This window comes from Papio anubis, chromosome 1 (genome assembly GCF_008728515.1).
Source record: "Papio anubis isolate 15944 chromosome 1, Panubis1.0, whole genome shotgun sequence".
In the NCBI taxonomy this organism is placed as follows: Eukaryota; Metazoa; Chordata; class Mammalia; order Primates; family Cercopithecidae; genus Papio; species Papio anubis.
Window position 1 is genome coordinate 17,981,123 of NC_044976.1, and position 22,273 is coordinate 18,003,395.

At 48.6% G+C, this 22,273-nt stretch overlaps 1 protein-coding gene across 6 annotated transcripts in view; it reads right to left on the bottom strand.

The window, feature by feature from the left end:
* Positions 1-22,273, bottom strand: part of TMCO4 (transmembrane and coiled-coil domains 4) — a 122,440-nt gene that overhangs the window by 63,158 nt on the left and 37,009 nt on the right. For all 6 annotated transcript variants that reach the window (XM_021936768.2, XM_021936757.2, XM_031664922.1 and 3 more), the window contains exons 6-9: positions 10,500-10,632; positions 2,048-2,145; positions 1,327-1,470; positions 399-518 (exon numbers count right to left, since the gene is read on the bottom strand). In XM_021936768.2, coding sequence (XP_021792460.2) covers positions 399-518; positions 1,327-1,470; positions 2,048-2,145; positions 10,500-10,632 — 495 coding nt within the window. The remainder of the gene's footprint in view (positions 1-398; positions 519-1,326; positions 1,471-2,047; positions 2,146-10,499; positions 10,633-22,273) is intronic.

The following is a 22,273-nucleotide window of genomic DNA, read 5'->3' on the forward strand; positions in this document are numbered from 1 at the left end:
GTAGATGGATGGATGGATAGATAGAAGGATGGTTAAATGGGTGGGTAGATGGATAAACAGGTGGGTGGGCGGATGGGTGAATAGGTAGAAGGGTGGGTGGGTGGATGGATGGATGGATGGGTGGATGGATGGATGGGTGGATGGATGAATGGGTGGATGGATGGGTGAATGGACAGGGGGGGTGGGTGGTTGGGTAGGTGGATAGATGGATGGAGAGATGATGGGCAGGTAGATAGATGTGAGATGAAGTTACCTCACCTCTCTGAGCCTCAGTTTCTTCCTCTGCAAAATGGGGCTCCCCATCACTGCTCCCTAGCCCAGGTAAAAACCTAGCCCAGGATCTGGCCCAGGCCAGCCACTGCCCACCCCCCTCCACTTCTGGTCCTCCTGGTCCTCACGGTATTTGCCGGACGCGAGCCACCCAGTGATGGCGATGGTGATGTGCAGCTGCCTGCCCTCCGTCAGAGGCAGAAATGTGAACTCTTCAATGGCTCCCACTCGCTTCTTCATCTTGTATCCTAAAGACCCAGATCCAAGAAAGAGAATGGAGGTAACTGGGGCCCCGGGGAACATCAGGGTGGCTGTATGTGCTCACACATGCACACAGTGAGGGCCGTCTGTGTGCCCTCCCCCTGGAAAAACATCCAACATTGTGTTTGAACTCATTAAGGTGGGTGCCATTATTGTCCCTGATTACAGACGAAAGCAAGAAGCTGCTGCTGAAGCTGGCCGGCCCCAAGTGGAAGAGCTGGTTTGGACCTCAGAGCCCAGGCTCTTACCCATTGCTCTGCCTTGGTTCTGTTTCTTTTCTCCTGCCCACACACTGCAGGGGTAGAACACACTCCACTTAGTAACGGCGAATCAAATAGACCAAGAGTCTCAGCAGGGGAGCAAACTCCTCTTGGGGAGCTGAGCAGGAATGTCTGTGCATGACGGGGTTGAGGGAGTGGGAGGGGGGCTGCTGCTGACAGATATCATTTGGAAAAACTCCCCCAGGTGATGCTGCTCAGGGAAGGGCAGCCATGTTCTCCCCAAACACGAGGAAGCCCAAGCATGGAAACTTCCGGATGGTGGAAGCAGGTTCAGATGGGGCTTTTCTCAGGAAGTACACACAGTTGCATGGGGAAAAAGCCAGCTTCTCAAACTCGGCCCTTACCCTGAGTCACCACGCGAGCTCTGGGAAGCCTGGGACCCAGAGTGAGAAAAGCCACGTTTCCTCTGTCTCCCAGGGAGCCACTGCTGGTGAGAATCCAGGCATGTTCTTTTAGGAACTGGGCCGCCCTGGCTGAAAATTCCTCTGAATCCATCATTCCTTTTGAACCTTACCTGTCAGGCCAGCTCCAGCTGCACCAAACAGCGAGGTCATGATGGCTATGCCGGCTGCTGAGCCCAGAGCCGCCGCCCCCGCGCTGCCAATAATCGTCGCTGCTCCAGCGGCAACAAGGGGCGCAGCTAGACCTCCGGTCACACCTGTGGGAAAAGCAGCAGTTTTAAGTGGGAGTAAAAATGTGGTGGCCGGGCGCGGTGGCTCACGCCTGTAATCCCAGCACTTTGGGACGCTGAGGCGGGCGGATCACGAGGTCAGGAGATCGAGACCATCCTGGCTAACATGGTGAAACCTCGTCTCTACTAAAAATACAAAAAATTAGCTGGGCGTGCTGGCGGGTGCCTGTAGTCCCAGCTACTTGGGAGGCTGAGACAGGAGAATGGCGTGAACCCGGGAGACAGAGCTTGCAGTTAGCCGAGATCGCGCCACTGCACTCCAACCTGGGCGACAGAGCAAGACACTGTCTCAAAAAAAAAAAAAAAAAAAAAAAAAAAAAAAAAATGTGTGGCTTGATGAGTTTTTACCCCTCAGCTACCTAATGCCTCCCATGGAAGCTTCTGACAGTGCTGATGAGCATACTGACTACTCACTGACTACCTACCGCATGCCAGGAGCCACCTCCCAGCTGAGCCCCTGCACTCTCCACTCTCACCCACAGCCTGGCATCATGTCTCTGTCTGCAAAACCCGGACCTGTGCCACCATCTCCAGCTGGACTCACCGATCACTGTTCCACCTCCGACAGTCGCCAGGCCTATCAGGAGATAACGCTTCCATTTCCTCCGGTTTTCTTTCTTCTTCCGGGATGCCTCAGCCATTCTGAGGGAAAAGAGGGTGGTCTTTAGGGCCAGTTGTGCCCAGGATCCCTTGAGACATCCCCACTACACCAACCCTCAAACAGGGGCCAATGCTGGGTAGCTACTCTGCCACTCAGAGTAAGGGACCAAAGTCACCCTGAGCCCATTGATGGTTTAAAAAGCTGAAAACATTCTAAAAGCCAGCCGAGGAATCTCAGTGCATGGGATGTACTACTTACCCAATGGATCCATCCTAACAGGGTTGCAATTTGAATAATAAAAAGACAAAAAAGTAATAATAATAGCAAGAGAAGCACAAAAAAGATCTTTAAACAGATGGTCCCAGAAGAAGCACAAAATAGATAATCACAGACTCCATCACCTCCCTCCTCCCCTCCCTTCTTCCCCACCCTGTCATCTGATCCCACCTCCCTCTGGGACATTTGGAAACCAATTTCCTTCAAAATGATCATTTTGAAGATGGGAGACCTTGGTCTTGGAGCAGTAGCTAGACTTGTTCAGACTTGAAATGGAAATGCTAAAAAATTTAGCAAAAGGAAAACATTTAGAGTGAATTGGGGTCAGGTGAGCCCTGAGAACTGATGTTGTGAGCACTCAAGAGTCAGGAAGCCCAATTTTCCTATTGGACATTCAGCCCTCAGCCCCTTTGCTGCGGCTGGGATGGAGAGGTTATTAAGTGGGAACTCTGAACTGAGGTTGGAGTCTGAACAATAACTCAGTGTGGAGTGATAGCAAAGCATGGTGATAATCAAAGAAGAAAAATGGTTAATCTTTACCGAGGGCTTCTTACATCTCAGCCACTGGGCTTTGCACTTCACAGGGTTAATCTTATCCTAAGAAGCAGTATGGTTATTGTACCCATATTATAGATGAATTAAGGGATAACAGTCCCTACCTCCCCATGAACTGTGAGGCTCCAGTAATAGATTATCTGTAAAGCATTTAGCACAGTGGCCGGCACACTGCAAGGGCTCAGTGCAATCAGGGCTGATGTCATCACGATGCTGCATCTCCCCAAGCCTCAGTTTCCTCTTTCGTCAAAAGGTGGATACTAATTTCTACCTCATAAAGTTGTTGGTTTGTAAGGATTAATTTCATTCCTTCTTCGTCCATTCAGTCAATAAAGTTATATTGAGAATGGATGATGTGCTGTGTTTTTGCATCTCCATGAGCAGAAAAATGTATGTGCTCAACCAGTACCTGTTTCCTTCCCTTCTCCCTCCTCATGAACCATACACTTCATTGAGAAATAGCTCCTTCTCCAGTCATCTAAAAGAAATGGGATTTGGCCAGGTATGGTGGCTCACATCTGTAACCCCAGCACTTTGGGAGGCCGAGGCAGGTGGATCACCTGAGGTCAGGAGTTTGAGACCAGCCTGGTCAATATGGTGAAACCCCACCTCTACTAAAAACACAAAAATTAGCCAGGCATTGGGGTGGGCGCCTGTAATGCCAGCTACACAGGAGTCTGATGTAGGAGAATTACTTGAACCCAGGAGGAGGAGATTGCAGTGAGCTGAGATCGTACCACTGCACTCCAGCTTGGGAATAGAGTGAGACTGTGTCTCAAAATACATACATACATACATACATACATACATACATAAACAAAATGGGATTTCAGTTGGGCATCTGGGGACCTGCTGTGCTTTTTGGTTCCCTGCCAGTTCACCTCAACAGATTTTTTTCCTAAGCATCTCCTGGGTGTGAAGCCCAGTGTTTCTCAGTCACTTCATTACACAGAGGCAGAAACCAATAGTAAAAATCTCTGTGCATATCATGATGCTGGTTTTCCACGATTGAAATTCACGTCATCGGTAGTGTGGGATGAGGCTGAACCACGTGCATCTAGCACAGTGGGAGGCAGGAGGGCCATCAAGATGGAGGGTTCTAATGTCAGGATTCAAACTCTGTGGATGTAGGCATGAATCCTAGCTCTGCTGTTGTAGTAGCTGTGTCACCATTCTCCACATATTCCGTTATCCCTCTTACAGAAAGATTATGCATCCCTGCCCTGTTGAACTGAGTGGTCATAGGACCAGTTTTAGCCAGTCAAATGTAGGTAGAGGTGATATGTGTCACTTCTGGCAGAATCTTTTTTTTTTTTTCCCTTTCTTTTTTTGAGACAAGGTCCGGCTCTGTTGCCCAAGCTGGAGTGCAGTGGTGGGATCTTGGCTCACTGCAACCTCCACCTCTCAGGTTCAAGTGATCCTCCTGCCTCAGCCTCCCAAGTAGATGGGATTATAGATATGTGCCACCATGCTTGGCTAATTTTTGTATTTTTTGTAGACATGGGGTTTTGCCATGTTGCCCAGGCTGGTCTCAAACTCCTGGGGTCAAGTGATCCACCTGCCTCAGCCTCCCAAAGTGCTGGGACTACAGGTGTAAGCCACCATGCCGGGACAACTGGCAGAATCTTTAAAGCTGGTGCAGGAAAGTGATTCATCTTCTTTCTCTCTGCCCCAAAACCAGCAATAATCTAGATGCGGTCACTCTGTCAGCCTGGGACCCAGAACCAGGACAATGTGAATTCAAGCTACAGCCAATCTGCAATGGACACACAGTATGAACAAGAAATACACCTTTAATCCTGTAAGCTGCTGAGACTCATTTGGGGGGTCACTTGTTACGGCAGCAAAACCTAGCCTATCCCCACAACGGACAGAACCACTTAATAACTTTGTGACTATGTACAAATTATTTGTCACATCTGAGTTTCCTCAACCAACAAATGGAGATAATAACAGTACTGAATTTCCAGGGGTATTGTGAGGACTAAATGAGACAGAGACACTGAGACATAGTGACTACCATCCTGTAATTATTCAATATGTTTATTGCTATTATCACTCTCTTCATTACTATTGTAATAATTTCCTCCTCAACACAGGCTGGCGATATACTTTGACCCTTAACTGCCTTAACCCTTAATTGATAACTCTTAATTCAGTTCGAAGTGGAAGGCTGAAGATTACTGACTTTCGGCAGAGTTCAAGGCCGAAGAAAACATTCAAGTTGCTGACGATACATGATGGGAATGTGCAACTAGACAGGCGATGTGGCACTGAGTCAGTGGCATCTTGATTCAACAAACACGGCCTGGAAATAGTCTGGAAATCTGGAGAAGAGGTGTTTGAGCTCAGCTCTGCCATGAACTTGCTGGATCATCTAATTTTTCTGAGTATTGATTTTCTCGCTTAGGAAATGTAACTATCAAACGACCGATGGACAGATGATGAGATGGCACACTGCAGTGGCCAATGCCAAGTATTAATAGAAAAATCTAACCATGACTACCTGCCTCTCTCTCCTCTTCCCTCCTTGCCTGCCTGGTTGCCTTCAGGACACTGTCATCTCTCCCCACTGTGACACTTACGCCCTCTGTGTCCTGACCCTTCTCTCCCCCTCTAGCTTCAACACTAATCACTTCCTCACTGACACATCACCCTTGGGAAATACTGAGCTGCCTCCAGTCACCTTCTGGTCCCTGGCCATCAAGGACCTCCCCGCCTTCCTGTGACTACTTCAACATTACTCAACTTTCAGGAGTCAGCCGAGGTGGGACACATCCTCCGGAAAGACTGGCCAAAACCCCAAGGTTGCTGAGATGCCCTGACTCTGGGCCCCCTAGACTCTGTGCCACATTATCCTGGAATTCTACACCAGTGATTTGCAGAGGGTGGGCATCAGAATCACCAGGGGGTGCCTGTTAAAAACATAGCTTCCTGGGGCCGAATCTCTGGGTCTAAGGATAAAGATTCTGTATCGGTAACAAGCTCCTCCTCCAGGGATTCTGCTGTAACTCAAGTTTGAAAATTGCTGAGCTAAGCTCTCACAGCATGGACCAAGCCATTTCCAACTCCCCACCCTCAGCAGCTTGCCCTGGTCTTGCAAACTGGAGGGTACTCAGGAAATCTTTCTTGTAAAGAGCCTAATTATTCCAACAAGGATTGGAGGTGACCACCTTGTTGTGGTGATATACTCTCCAACTCACTGTCCACATCTCTGAAAACCAGAGAGGTACAGGAAGGACATGTTGGCTAAATACAAATATATAGGCTGGGCATGGTGGCTCTTGCCCGTAATCCTAGCACTTTGGGAGGCTGTGGTGGGAGGATCCCTTGAGCCCAGGAGTTCCACACCAGCCTGGGCAACAGGGTGAAATCCTGTCCCTATAAAAATAAAAAAATTAGCCGGGCATGGTGGTGCATGCCTGTGGTCCACCCTACTTGGAAGGCTGAGGTGGGAGGATCGCTTGAGCCTGCGAGGTCAAGGCTGCAGTGAGCCACTGCTGCAGTGATCATGCCACTGCACTCCAGTCTGGGTGACAGAGTAAGACTCTGTCTCCTCCATCTCCCTGACAAAAAGTTTATAAGCATGTGTTGATTTGAAAAGAAGATATTTTTTCCTAAAGTTACTTGGCTAAGGCACTCTCTCCTAACATTCAGCTGAATGGCAAATCTATGTCCCTGTTTAAGTATTTGCATGTTCTTAATAATTGTTTTGGGGGCCAGGCACGGTTGCTCGCACCTGTGGTCCCAGCACTTTGGGAAGCCGAGGCAGGCGGATCATGAGGTCAGGAGATCGAGACCATTCTGGCTAACACAGTGAAACCCCGTCTCCACTAAAAATACAAAAAATTAGCCGGGCGTGGTGGCGGGCATCTGTAGTCTCAGCTGCTCAGGAGGCTGAAGCAGGAGAACAGCGTGAACTCAGGAGGCGGAGCTTGCAGTGAGCCGAGATTGTGCCACTGCGCTCCAGCCTGGGCAACAGAGTGAGACTTGGTCTCAAAAGAAAAAAAAATTGTTTTGTACATAAAATAGCTTTCTCAGGCATCGTTCGTTATTGCAGCACTACACTCTTACAATTACTTCAATTGTCTGATTGAATCTCAACACTGAAAGCAAAGGGGAGATGTTTGCTCTGAGTCACATTTACAACGCTAACACTCAGAGAACACCACGAAATCCGAATGACAGCCTTGCTCTCATCACCGACTGCCTGCTGATGAGACATTCAACGGTCACGTTGAAAAGAAAGACGCGAACCTGAGTTGCCGTTTCCATGTGAGCTGCCCAAAGACAAAGGCTGAAACCACAAGCAGATGTGGGCCAAATCCCAGGCTGAAGGACGCCCGCATTTTCTGTCTCACAGAACCACACATCAGTCTTTCTGTCATCTTATCTCCCATGAGAGGGTGTTTCCTGTCCTTATCCTCACCACACCTTCTGTTTTTAAATCACTTTTTTTTTTTGTGCTGACAGATAGAGATAGCTTATCACTGAGAGGTCTACACACGCGTTCCTAGTAAAGGCCTGGATGGCCCCATAAAATCATTATCTTTCTTGTTTTCTTCAGAATAAAGGAGAAACCCTGCCACTGCCAGCCAGGTCTTGAGGGACACAGTGAGAGCCATTCAGACTGGACACGGTGGTTGAATCAGATGCTGCTGACCAGTCATGTGACCTAGGCTGAGTTGTGCCACCCCTCTGACTTTCTTTCTTTATTTGTGAAACACTTAGGGGGCTGTTATGAGGATCGAGAGAGATGGCATCTTGTGCCTACATCTAGTAGGCATTCAAGAAAAATCTGATGCTGGCAACGTTCTTATGATGTGAGCAGTATCTTTACTAATTTATTTATTTTTAACTGTAATTTTTTTCTTTTTATGAGATGGAGTTTCACTCTTGTTGCCCAGGCTGGAGTATAATGGCATGATCTTGGCTCACTGCAACCTCCGTCTCCTGGGTTCAAGTGATTCTTCTGCCTCAGCCTCCCGAGTAGCTGGGATTACAGGCATGTGCCATCACACCCAGCTAATTTTTGTATTTTTAGTAGAGACGGGGTTTCACCATGTCGGTCAGGCTGGTCTCGAACTCCTGACCTCTGGTGATCCACCCGCCTCAGCCTCCCAAAGTGCTGGGATTACGACGTGAGCCATTGCAGCTGGCCTATGTGAGCAGTATCAACCCCAGCAGCTCATTAGCTCACATCTGCTGAGACTCTACTAAGTGCCAAGCACGGGTCCCAGCTTTTGATATGTGTTAAGTAATTTAATCCTCTCAACAACGCCATGACGGCGATACTACCATTATCCTCATGTAAGAGATGAAGAAACGAGGCACAGAGAGGAGAGGTGAAGTCACTAAACAAGTGAGGGAAGCTGGGTGGCCTTAGGGCTCAGACGGGGACCCAGGAGCAGAGGGGTGGGACGGGTGGGACGTCACACTCTAGACCTCAGCTGCAAAGAGTCACCTTGGTGGGCCTAGTAACGAACTCACCTCCCAGAAACACAAAACCTTACAGTCAAAAGAAATCTACGTATCATTCAATCCCTTAATTGTTTAGGTAAACAACGAAAATGTGTGCTGGTGTCCACGGAGGGAAAGCCACATGCCCAAGGCCACACAGAGGGTTAGAAGCAGAATCAAACCGAGAGCCAGGTCTCCTGGCTGAACAGTTGCTATGGCTTCCCTGGGTCTCAGATCCTTCCAGAGACCACAGAATCTGAGAGGTCTCCAAAGTCCCTAACATTGCATCAACAATTACATGTGTGAAGCCTTTTTCCGGGGAAAGGGTCTACACATAGACTGCAATAGGATCTATAATAGTCTATAAAAGGGTCTGTAATAACACAATTAGAACAGTATTATTAACAACAACAAATAATATTTATGAACTAGTTACTCTGTCCCAGGCTCACCTGAAACACTTCACATATATATGAACTCATTTAGGCCTCACAAGAACCCTGTGAGGAGGGCGCTACTATTATACCCATTTTACAGGTGAGGAAGTTGAAGCTCAGAGAAGTTAAATAATGCCCAAGCTCATGTGGCTGGTAAGTGGCAGAACTGGCCTGTGTTAGACCTTCTGGTTTATATCTTCCTTGACCGGGCATTACTGGTATTATCAGAACAAATCACTCCGGGTAATACATTTCTCTCTGATAATAAGATTTCCAAATAATAACTGAGAGGTTCCTTTAATTTCAAGGCATATAAGATCCTATAAATTCCCGACATATCCAAAGAACCTAGGATGCCCTCATGATTATGGTAATTGGCATGGATCCAGGTATTTCTATACTGACCCAACTCTAGGGGTCAAAGCTATTATGTCTACAGGTTATTTCAACAAACCAAGTTTCCCCCTTTCTCAAGGAAATACCCCTTGTCTTTGCTCTACTAACTGTGGCATGAGGGTGGCTCTGGGTGTCAATTTGGCTTTAGGATTAAATTCTCAGGCGGGCTGACCTGGTGTAACCTGGCTGGTCAAAGAACACCACCGCAACTGAAACAAAACCCAGAGCTGGGAGACGTGCCTGGTGCCAGGAGCCTATGATTAGGCTGTGACTGAAATCGATTTATTGCTCTGGGATTAGATCCTGTGTAAAGTGTCTGCAGAGAGCTGAGCTCTGGCCAAGTTACCAGGATTATTTCCTTCTACACACTCTTGACCATATATAGACAGCAAAGCAACTCTACAACTGATGGGTCTGGGACATGTCAGGGAGGGGAGGACTCACATCTACCGAGTACTTGCTGTGTGCCAGCCCTGGGTCAGGCATTTTATAATGTGCAGACATTCATTCTTCCCAGTGATCCTGGGAGGGCACTATCCATATTCCTGTTTCATAGATAAGAATATTGCAGCTTAGAAAAGCAAGGCCACCCGCCCAATGTCAAGCAGTGGACAGGTATCAGAAAAGGAACTGAATCTAGGTCAACTGTGCCCTTGAACCAGGTGTCACAAGAGCCTGAGGTGGAACAGGGTGTCAGGGCCTCAGGATGTTAAAGTCACAGATTCAAGGCCCTTAGCAATCATTCATTTCATCTTTTCTTTTTTTTTTTGAGACAAGAGTCTCACTCTGTCACCCATACTGGAGTGCAGTGGCACAGTCTTGGCTCACTGCAACCTCCGCCTCCCTGGTTCAAGTGATTCTCCTGGCTCAGCCTCCCGAGTAGCTGGGATTACAGGTGCATGCCACCATGCCCGGCTAATTTTTGTATTTTTAGTAGAGATGGGGTTTTATCATGCTGGCCAGGCTGGTCTCGAACTCCTGACCTCAAGTGATCCGCCTGCCTCAGTGTACCAGAGTGCTGGGATTACAGGCGTAAGCCACCGTGTCTGGCCCATTTCATCTTTTCTTCTTGCAAATGAAGTCAGAGGCCCAGAGAGGGCAAGTAGTTTGCTAAGGCCACCCAGCAAGTCAGGGCTATAGCTGGGACTCTGTCCAGGGCTCCTTTTACCTCACTATACCATCTCTTAAAGGGAGAAGGGGACTCTGTTATCTGCAAAGTACACTGAAGTGGAGATCCTTGGATCCTGATGGGGGTCGCAGGGCTCTCTTACTCAGATTCCTCCTCTTTGATTCCCTTCAGGCTCTCCAGGAACGTCTCTTCAAGGACATCCAGCTCCTCCAAGGGCACCTGGAGCAGGGAGGTCATGTGGCACACAAGGACTCTGGCCCGGGCATCATAGTGCCCTCGAAAGACAGAAACAACAGCGGAAAAGAATCAGTTTAGGTTTTAAGAACAGTGATGTTAGCAGTGTAACTGATAAAACCCACACTGGAAACAGCCTAAATGTACAACTCCATGGGAGCCAGTCAATGAAAGAAAATGACACAGTTGCCTGGACAGAATACTACACAACTATTAAAATATTCAGCAAAAGCAAGGTGGGACTGGGTGCAGTGGCTCACTCCTGTAATCCCCGCACTTTGGGAGGCTGAGACAGGCAGATCGCTTGAGTCCAGGAGTTCAAGACCAGCCGGGGCAACATAGTGAGACCGCCCCCCACCTCTACAAAAAAATACAAAAATTAGCCAGGCATTGTGGTGAGTGCCTGTGGTCCTAGCTACTCAGGGGGCTGACGCAGGAGGATCTCTTGAGCCTAGGAGGTCGAGGCTGCAGTGAGCCGTGATCATGCCACTGCACTCCAGCCTGGGTGACAGAGTGAGACCCTGTCTCAAAAAAGAAAAAAGGAAGGTGGTATTTCTCACCAGTCAAATGAGCAAAGATCAGTTTTTAAAATTTCACAGCTGTGAAGGAGATGATAAAAATGGGTGCTCAATGGGTGCTCAAAGACATTGCTGGTGGAAGTATGCACTGCTATAAACGTTCTGGAGGGCAACTGGACAACACATATCAAAAACTTAAAAAAAATACATCCCCTTTGCCCCAGGAATTCCATTTCTGGAATTTTAATCTTAAGAAAACAACCGTAAATGCAGACGATTTGTAGTAAATAAAGGCACTATGCTGTATTTATAATATGAAATTGGAAACAACCTGGAGATTTCCAACATCAGGAAATTCGTTATAAACCACACCTATCCAGCTGAAAACCATGGGGCCATAAAAAATGATTCCCAAGAAAAGTATGTCATAACTTTCAAAAATAAGTTCTTACCCAGAAGAATTTATGGCTAAGAGAATTTATGGCTAAGTGGTGGTACATGTCTATAATCCCAGGCACTTTGGGAGCTGACATGGGAGGATCACTTGAGCTCAGGAGCTCCAGATCAGCCTGGGCAACATAGCAAGATCCCATCTCAATAATTTAAAAAAATAAAAATAAAAAAGGCCGGGCGCGGTGGCTCAAGCCTGTAATCCCAGCACTTTGGGAGGCCGAGACGGGCGGATCACGAGGTCAGGAGATCGAGACCATCCTGGCTAACACGGTGAAACCCCGTCTCTACTAAAAAATACAAAAAACTAGCCGGGCGAGGTGGCGGGCGCCTGTAGTCCCAGCTACTCGGGAGGCTGAGGCAGGAGAATGGCGTAAACCCAGGAGGCGGAGCTTGCAGTGAGCTGAGATCCGGCCACTGCACTCCAGCCTGGGCGACAGAGCCAGACTCCGTCTCAAAAAAAATAAAATAAAATAAAATAAAATAAAATAAAATAAAAAAGAGGCAGTTCTGTTTGGATATATAAATAAAGAAAAAGGAAAATAAATGCTTATACAATGAAACAAAATTTTTAATGCATAGAAGATGGACTGGATAACATGTCATGAGGTCCCAACTAAGAAACAAAACAAAAAACAAATACCGCACAGGAAAAAAAAAAATGAAGGAGGCCGGGTGCCTGTAATCCTAGCACTTTGGGACGCTGAGGTAGGCAGATCACTTGAAGCCAGGAGTTCGAGACCAGCCTGGCCAACATGGTGAAACCCCATCTCTACTAAAAATACAAAAATTAGCCAGGCGTGGTGGGGGGCGCCTGCAATTTCCAGAAACTTGGGAGGCTGAGGCGTGAGCCACTGCGCCTGGCTGACAATTCAAATTTAGTATCTTATGGTTCTGAAGGCCAGATATTCTAAAATCACAGTGTTAGCAAGGAGAGAATCTGTTTTCTTGCTTTTCCCAGCCTGTTTTCCTTGGCTTGTGGCCCCTCCCTCCAATCACTCCAGCCTCTGCTCCCATGGTCACATCTCCTGCTCTGACTTAGATCCTCCTGTTTTCCTCTTACAAAGACCTTGTGATTGCATTAGGCCTATCTGGAAAGCCCAGGATCGTCTCCCCATCCCAAGATGCTTAATGTAATCACACCTGCAAAGTCCCTTTTGCCATGTAGGGTAACATATTCAGTTGCCAGGGATTTGGATGTGAACATCTTTAGGGGCCATTATTCTATCACTTAACCCTTGACCTGGCTCAACCATCACCTCCTCTCTGAACCCTCTCTGCATAATTCCTTCTTTTGGGGGTCTCTGATCACTTATACAGGCCTCTCTCTCAGTATCTTCCCCCATTTGATTGTACTCGTCATATCTTAGTAGACTGTAAGCTTAGTCATCTGTTTTTCCAACCCCTGTACCTACCTGGGGTGTGACACTTAGTAAGAACTCAAAAAATGTTTACACAGTGAATGAACCAATGAATAAACTCTTCTGATTTTTAGGTCAAATTCTCTGTGACTCAAGTACTATGACAGGCTTCCAAATTGAATCTTTTTGACAGAGAAAGTCACAAGGACCTGGCATTCAGCTACTCCGCACTCACCTTCCCGTGTGCCCTGGCCCTGTGAAGACACGAATTGTCTAAAACGCTAATTCCCCAGTCCAGCTGCCTATCAGCATGACCTGAGAAGCTTGCCAAAAATAGAGTTTCCTGAGTTCTGGTATAGGGGACCCTCTTTTCCCGTTTACCATGATGCAGTCTCTGAAGTCTTGAAGTTTGAGGTTTCAGCTTCTACAAAAGAAATCAGTTCCTTCCTTGACCCAGGGTCCCCAGAGTGGAACAGGGTCTCTCGGGGCTGCCCTGCTGTCTCCCGGGATGAGGAGCTGTCTACGTGCTGGAGACAGACACCACGTGCTGTGGCTTGGGGTTATTAGGTTCAGCAAACTTCACGGAAAAAAGGAGTTCCTTGCTTTCCCCATAGGAACAAAGACTACTGTGCCCACGTGATAATCGGGTTGTAGAAACCAAGCTTTGGCTCTGATGATTAATTGGTGGCAATGATAATTAGTTGCTAATACATACTCCACTGGTCAAGGCTGCAGTGATTCACCTTCTAGCATGCAGGCTGCCGGGTGCACGTGTGATTAACACTCCTGTGGTAATCTCAGGCACGGGGCTTTGTATCTTAGCCTTGTGTACAGGTCATTTCAAGGACTTGGTGGCTGGGATGCTGGTTCGTAGTTCAAGGCATGTTCCTTCTGGAAGCTCTAGGAGCGAATCTCCTTGTCTAGAAGGCAGTAGGGAGGGGCAGAGTCCTGGGCTACCCAGGATACTGACATTCTCTGGCCCAGGCTCTACTGCCAACATGCCAGGGGGCCAACTTGCTCCTTGAGAGCCAGTCCCAATAAAAGGTGCCCCATATGCCAGGCGCGGTGGCTCACGCCTGTGCCTAGAATTCCAGCACTTTGGGAGGCCGAGGCGGGCCAATCACTTGAGGTCAGGAGTTCAAGACCAGCATGGCCAATATGGTGAAACTCCTTCTCGAATAAAAAATGCAAAAATTAGCCGGGTGTGGTGGCGCACATTTGTAATCCCAGCTACTCGGGAGACTGAGGCAGGAGAATTGCTTGAACCTGGGAGGCAGAGGTTACAGTGAGCCAAGATCATGCCACTGTACTCCAGCCTGGGCAACAGAGGGAGGCTCCGTCTCAAAAACAAAATAAAATAAAAATAATAATAAAAAAGTGCTCCATCCACCCTGGGGCTCAGACCACAAGCCTGGGCATTGTTCTTACTTCTTGTTTCCCTGTCCCGACATCCACCCCACCAGCTGATGCTGACTGCTACACCTGCAAAACATAGATCCTGAGTCTGACCACTTCACTCCATCTCCACTGCCACCACCACAGCCATCGCTCTCCAACCACCAGCCGCCTCACCACTTTCTTATCTTCCACTCTTGCCTCTGCACTCCATTTGCCAAACGGCAGCCACTGAGCTTCTTTAAAGTCATCGATCCTGTCGTGTTCTCTCCCTGGCTTACAGCTCTCTGACCGCTCCCCAGTGCACTTAGAATAAAGTCTACATTTCTTTCCATGGTCTGCAAGACTGCACATTATCCAGCCCCTTCCTGCCACCCTCTCCCACCTCACCTTCTACCCGGCCCTGCTTCAGGCACCAGCAGCTCAAGAAGCCAAGCTCATGGCTGCTTCGGGGCCTTTGCACTTGCTGTTTTTGATATCTGGGAAGCTCCTGCCCCAGATCTCTGCTTGGCTGCCCTTTCCCATCAGTCAGGTCTCCACTTAAATATCACCTCCTCAGAGCAGCCAGCGGCTCCTGAATTAGAACAGCTCAGCCCCTAGTCACCCCATCTCCATTACCCCATTTCCCTGTATAGGTTTATTGTCTGCCTTTCCTCATCAGAATGCCTGTCCCACAAGGGCAGGGACCTTTGCTTTGTTCCTTGCTGTTCTCCCACTGCCTGGGACAATGCCCGGCAGTTAGTAGGTGCACAGTTAAGATGTGTTGAGTGATTAGCTGACCAAAGTTCTCTCTCGCCTGCCAGGGTTCTTTGCTGTGGCCACCTGCCCCAGGCAGCACAAAAGACCTTTCCCTGCCTCCCACCTCCACCTGAGACTCCCTCTCCCTCTCTAGTACCCTCTGAGTCCTGCTCCCCCAGGGGACTAGAGGAGAGTGGATTGATGGGTTAAGGCCTCTCTCCTCCTCTCAGTGGGGTCTTCTCTTACAGTGGTGAATTATTCTTTTTTTTTTTTTTTTTTTTGAGACAGAGTCTCGCTCTGTCGTCCAGGCTGGAGTGCAGTGGCCAGATCTCAGCTCACTGCAAGCTCCGCCTCCCGGGTTTACGCCATTCTCCTGCCTCAGCCTCCCGAGTAGCTGGGACTACAGGCGCCCACCACCACGCCCGGCTAATTTTTTGTATTTTTTAGTAGAGATGGGGTTTCACCGTGTTAGCCAGGATGGTCTCAATCTCCTGACCTCGTGATCCGCCCGTCTCGGCCTCCCAAAGTACTGGGATTACAGGCTTGAGCCACCATGCCCGGCCAGTGGTGAATTATTCTTAAATGTCATAGTCTTTTTTTTTTCTGTTTTAAGAGATGGGGATCTTGCTGTGTTGCCCAGGCTGGTCTCAAACTCCCAGCCTTAAGCAATCCTCCCACCTTGGCCTCCCAAGTAGCTGGGACTACAGGCACATGCCACAAATGTCAGAGGCTTGACCATGCCTGGAACACTCAGTTCCTTCCTCAAATTTCAGCTTCTCGGAAAAGCCCTCCCTGACCCAGTCCACTGCTTCCTAGTCTTTTACCATGAGTTATTTCTTATCTTTTTCTTTCTTTCTTTTTTCTTTTTTTTTTTTTGAGACAGGGTCTCACTGTCACCCAGGCTGGAGTGCAGTGGTATGATCTTGGCTCACTGCAGCCTCAGCCTCCCGGGCTCAAGTGATCCCCCATCTCAGCCTACTGAGTAGTTGGGACTACAGGCATGTGCTTCCATGCTCAGATAATTTATACATATATCTCTCCAGCAATCCACCCACATTTGCCTCCCAAAGTGGGTGGTGGGATTAAAGGCATGAGCCACCATGACCAGCCATTTCTTCTTATCACCATTTAAAACAAATATATATATATAATTTGCCTACTTGTTTGTCTCCTCTTCTTCTAGAATATAAAATATAAGCTCCAAATCCACTGTGCATCCCTAGTACCTCGGCCCATGCCAAAAACAAAGCAGAGGTTTAATAATCTTTGTATGCAAGAAGAATGGAATATTTGTAGAAATGAATGTATGACTGAGCTAGTGGAACTCTGTTGGGAAAGATCCAAACGTGAGGGACAGTTCTGCTGGATGAGATGTGTATCCCCTTTCAGCAGAAACATCCTATGATCAATAATCCTATTAATCTGGAAGCTTCATTTATCACCTACTCATCTAGATCAGATTCTGCACTATACTTTCTGCATGTAGTAGCTTACTGAATCCTTATGAGCCTCTGAAGTGGCAGGTACTATAGAAAGTCCATCTTCTCAAAAAGGAAAGTGAGGTGCAGACAGCTTAGGCCAGGGGCCCAGGTTCACCCAGCCAGTGAATAGTAAAGTGGCAGCCTGGCTGCAGAGGCTATGCACCTGACCGCCACCCCTTCCCCGCACCATGACACCATGACATGGGAAGCAGGGCCACGAGCTAGCAGAACACTATCTTCCAGTCACACACCTCTCTCCCAAGCCTGCCCATGCTTCCAGCCTGAGCTCCTTCCTCATGGCCTCCTTCTAAATCTGGGTCAGCCCATGATCAGTGGGTGCTGCGACATCCCCCTGTTGCTCCTGAGAGCTGTGCAGATTCTAGTCCAGTGTCCAGGCCCAGACTTTTGGACCCTGCCAGAAGGACCAAAGGAGTTGGTCTCTGGAGGTCCTTTCCAGCTCAGAGATCTGAGGGTCAGCTTCAGGGTACCTGTTCCTCCTCACAAGGAGAGACCTTCAAAGCCCAAGGCCAAATGGACTTCAAACAGCCCAACAGCAACATGGCCATGTGGAGACTTGAGAGTCACAGCGGGACAGTGGTTCTTAGAGTTCAAGGAACATCAAGGTCCCAGAGAGCTTGTGGAATTTCAGCTTCCTCAGTCCCACATGCAGGAGATCTGGGGTGGGGCTTAGGAATCTGAACTTTTAACAACACTCTCCGCTCCCAGTGATTCTGAAACAGGTGATTCCTACCCCAGGAAACAGAGCACTGGGCTCCCCTCTTGGAAATGAGCTCCTCCCAGTCTGAGATGGTCTGGATGTGCTCACGCCTGGAGGCAGAGCGCGATGCTCCTCCCGCCACCTCTGCAGGGAAGGGAACCCAGCATCCCTGGCCTGCTCCTAAGCAGCAGGCATCATGGCAGGAGCTTGCACTTGTGATTGCTGATCCTCCCCATGGTCCTAGGAGGTTGTCACTATGATGCTGCATTTTGCAAACGAGGAAAGAACAGGTGTAGAGTGGATAAGAAACTTTCTCAAAGCCACACAGTTTAGAGAGTGCTGGAGCTTGGATTATAATCCAAATTATCTGATGCCAACATTTCTGCTCATTCCACTATGACTGCCTTTTAAAGGCAAATCTCTTACTCTTGAGGGAGTTTGGTGTCTTAGGACAATCCCGTTTGGCCAGCTGGGAATCCTATAGTCTATGCACATGGGGTATACATACAATCTCAGGGGCAGCCCTAGGTCACGGGCCACAGGCACACCTAAAAGTTACGTTTCACGGGATAACAGTTCTTTGGAAAGATGGGGGATTGGGAAGGGTGACCCAGGGATCTCAGCTCTGCCACCAGAGGGCAGAAGTGTGCCAGCCACCCAGAACTGCGGGATTAGCCCTGGTGCCCATCCCAGACACACAACCACATACTGTGGGAGCCCCTGGAGCCAACTGGTCCCCCTGCTTCAGCAAGGGGCATGTTCAGAGTCAGGCTGTGTATTCACGACGGGACTCCTTCGCCCACCAGCATTTCTCAATACAAAAGCAGTTGCGTTCCATACTTCATTATGTAACACTCTCATGCATCAAAGGACAGCAGCACCCCGGGAACTTGGCCCTAAATGCCAGTTGCATCCACAAGTTGTGATAACAATCCTGACCTTCCCCACATTTCCAAATCCCCCAAATCAGGAGCGGGCGACAGGACAGCCTCCTGTTGTAAGGCGTTGAACCAGCCTGTTCCCAGTAATGGCTCCATCTCTGAGCGTGGGTCGGGGTTGACCTGGTACCTGCTGGGAGAGCCCACACCTTTGGGAAGAGATCATGGTCAATCCCCGTCCTTTGGGGGCTGCCCTCCAGACCAAAGTGAAGGCACCCAGAGGCAGAAACTTCAGCCTTTGTCAAACAGACCTGGGTTTAAATCTTGATCTGAGTTCCTACTAGCTGAATGGCTTCAGAAAGTCTCTTAACTTCTCTGAGCCTCAGTTTCTTCATCTGCAAAAGGGGAATAAGAATATCTTTTTTTTTTTTTTTGAGATGGAGTTTTACTTTCTCACCCAGGCTGGAATGCAGTGGCACGATCTTGGCTCACTGCAATCTCCGTCTCCAGGGTTCAAGTGATTCTTGTGCCTCAGCCTCCCGAGTAGCTGGGATCACAGGCACCCACCACCATGCCTGGTTAATGTTTGTATTTTTAGTAGTGATGGGGTTTCACCATGTTGCCCAGGCTGGTCTCGAACTCCCGACTTCAAGTGATTTGCCTGCCTCATCCTCCCAAGTGCTGGGATTGTTACAGGCCAAGAATATCTTTTTGATCGGGCTTTTGTTGAGGGGCAATAAGAAGATGGATGTGGTGAGCTTGGCTGGCACCTGGGACACAGTAAGTGCCTGATACAGGGTGGCTGATATTACTTTATGGGAAATTGTCATGTTTCCTCCATCCTGTACCTGTTAAGAAGCCACTCTCTGAGCCAGGGTGCCAGGGTGAGGCTGTGGGCTGCCTGCTGCTGTGCCAGGGCAGGGGCCCCTTGTCCCTCTTCCCCCTGGGTCTGAGGACACACCTCACAGGTCACACTCATACAACTGCTTACCCTACCCACCACACTACTATCCCTTGATTTACCAACTTTTAAAATTATATGCTTTTTCTAGAATATTTATTACGTAGCCCCATTTTTACCCTAAATGAATTATTTTCCATATAAAGAAGAAATTACACAGTATTCCAGTCCCATACACCCTGTCCATTGCTGAGTAATGGGTTTAAGCCCTGTTGTGTGCCCAGGGTCCCCACTTTGAGAGGCTGAGCCTGGCTGCAGAGCCCTCATGGGCTCAAGACTCAGGACGTCTTGGGGATGACTCCTGCCTTTTGTCCTCACGGCTTAGGATGATTAAGGACATTAAGGCGGTGACAAACTTACTTCAAGACCAGTGGTCTTGGAGCAAGGGGGAGAGAGAAGGGTTTGCTTCTGAGACCCTCCCATCTCCACCTTCTTGGATGCAGGATCAGTAAGAGCAGCAGCTCCTCTGGTTCCGGCTGCATGGGTGCCCGCCCTTCATTCAGGCCTCATCCAACCCTCTTAAAGTCAGCTGCAGGGGTGAGGGCTCCACTTATCTCCATGTGGGAGGCGGAACAGCAGGTAAGAGGTGGACTCAGGAGCCCGAGGCCTGGCTGGAATCCTAACTCCTCACTTTCCAGCTTGGGCAGGCATTTTATTCTCTGTGCTGTAGTTTCCTCTGCTGTAAAATGGGAACAGTAACAGCATCTACCTCCAAAGGCCATTGTGGGGTTTCAATGAATTAGTTCCTATAAAGAAAGCACTTAGCTCAGAGCCAGGCATACAGTAGGCACTCAGTGAGCATCTGCTATTAGAGTTACTCTCAGTGTCCCACACAGGGCCGGGCACACACAGCAGGTGTCAGTTCTTATTTGCGGAATAGATGGACCAAGCTGTTCGGATATGGATTATAAACTGTATGAATCTCAGGGATGTTGGGCCGGGCGCAGTGGCTCACACCTGTAATCCCAGCACTTTGGGAGGCTGAGGCAGGCAGATCACCTGAGGTCGGGAGTTCGAGACCAGTCTGACCAACATGGAGAAACCCTGTCTCTACTAACAATACACAAAAATTAGCCGGGCGTGATGGCACATGCCTGTAATCCCGGCTACTCGGAGGCTGAGGCAAGAGAATTGCTTGAACCTGGGAGGCGGAGGTTGCGGTGAGCCAAGATTGTGCCATTGCACTCCAGCCTGGGCAACAAGAGTGAAACTCCATATAAAAAAATATAAAAATAAAAAATAATAATAAAAAAAGGATGTTGATGGAGAACCCAGCAGCCAGGTGACAATATTTGCATTTTACATCAACCCAAGACTAACATGTCAAGCCTTTCTCATTCATCAGGGAGGCAGGGTTTGCAATCCAGTAATAAACACCAGGCCAGAAAGCAGAGCCACGTCTGCGGTAGAGAGTGCTGTGGCTCAAGTGCGTGTGCCTCCTGCAGTTCCAGGGCCTAGAGGTGACCCTCCCTTTGGATTCAGAGATCAGAGGGCAAAAATCACTATGCGGTTTAAGTCTACCAGGGACCAATACCGAGTTCACGTTGAGATTCACTTGGCCTTAAATGGAGTTTTGAAACTTACTTTGAAATGTGATCCTGGGCTACTCACTTAACCTGCAGAACCTTCATTTTCCCCCTGTAAGAGCAGGTTAACAGTACCGGCCTCAGCAGCAGATCTGATGATCATATACTCTGCAATAACTCAGAACCTATGTAAGCAGCCTAGAAGAGCAACTGGAAGAACTTAGGAAGATTACTAAATGCAAGTAAACCAGCCCCACCTGAGATGGCCATATTTTCAGTTTTGCCTCCTAGAGGACATTGGCAATGTCTGGAGACATTTTTGGTTATCACAGCTTAGGAATGTCTACCGGCATCTAGTAGGCCAGGGATGCAGCTAAGCAGCCCACGGCACACAGGATAGCCCCCCACAACAGAATGATCCAGCCTCAAACGTCAATTGTGTGGAGGTTGAGAGTTATCAGCTCAGATTTAGTTTAACTTTCATCACGTAAAAGACTTATTTTTTCGGTTGTGTGGGCAAAGTGCTTCGTGGGTTGCTACTAGATGAGGAGAAGGAAATGATTAGTACACACAAAAAATTCCACCCAGCTGCCAATATGGCATCGTTCGGTGACTAAGATCCCAAAACTCTCAGTAAAGGTCAACCTTCCAGGAAGTTCTGAAAAATGCAGCTTTTCATGCTGATTTCCTGGGCTGACTCCATGACTAATCAGTCCGTCTCACACCCAGGGAGAAATCCTGCAGCACAGAGAGCCTCCTCTTCTGCCCCCATCAATCTCTGTAGAAGGAAGACATTCAGCAAACCACGCTGCTCGGCATCTAAGCTCATTCTCCAAAGAAGAGTCGCCCACCCATCCTTCTATGGCGCCCTCCCTTCTTCCCTCCATCCAACAAGTACTAAGTGCCCACCATGCGTCCATCCGTGTTGTACTTGCTGGGATGCAACTGTAAAGAGGCCCAACAAGGGCACTGCCCTCATGGAGCTCATGGGGAAGGACCTGGACAACTGGCCCATCCAAGACACCAACCTTCTCCATACAAGATCCTTGTAAGGATCTTGACATGATTTACGAGATCATGGTCTTAGAACCCAAGACAGTTTAAAAAAATCGTGTTTTTATGGAACATTTGGCTCTTGCCCCTTATTTGTACTTGAAATTGCAGTTCAGAGAGGTTAAGCGACTGATCAAGGTCACGCGCAAGAGTCTCAGAGAAAGGACGAACATCCAGGTTCCCTGACTCCAGGGTTTTCCCATTTCACCATGGCCACCATCACCCCAGCAACACTCACAGCCTGTGCCCTGCCTGCCAGCTCCATGCCGGGCACTCTACAAGGATTTGCTCATGTAATCCTCACCACCGCCCTGTTAGGTAGAGACTACTGTTACTCCCTTGGACACCTGGGGAAACCAAGGCACAGAGACATTTAGTAACTTGCCAAGGTGGGGCTTGAATTGTAATACAATCAACCCCCAAAATACTCCCCATTCTTGGTCCCGGTCATTCATTAGAACAGAAAAAGAGGTCAGACATGACAACTGTCAGCAAGCCACTCCCCTCTCTGGGCCTCAGTTTCCTCATCTACATAAGAGGGTGGTCTAAGTGATTTGAGGGTCTACCTGCCTCTGACCTCTGGGGACCTTTGGAGCCCTGGCA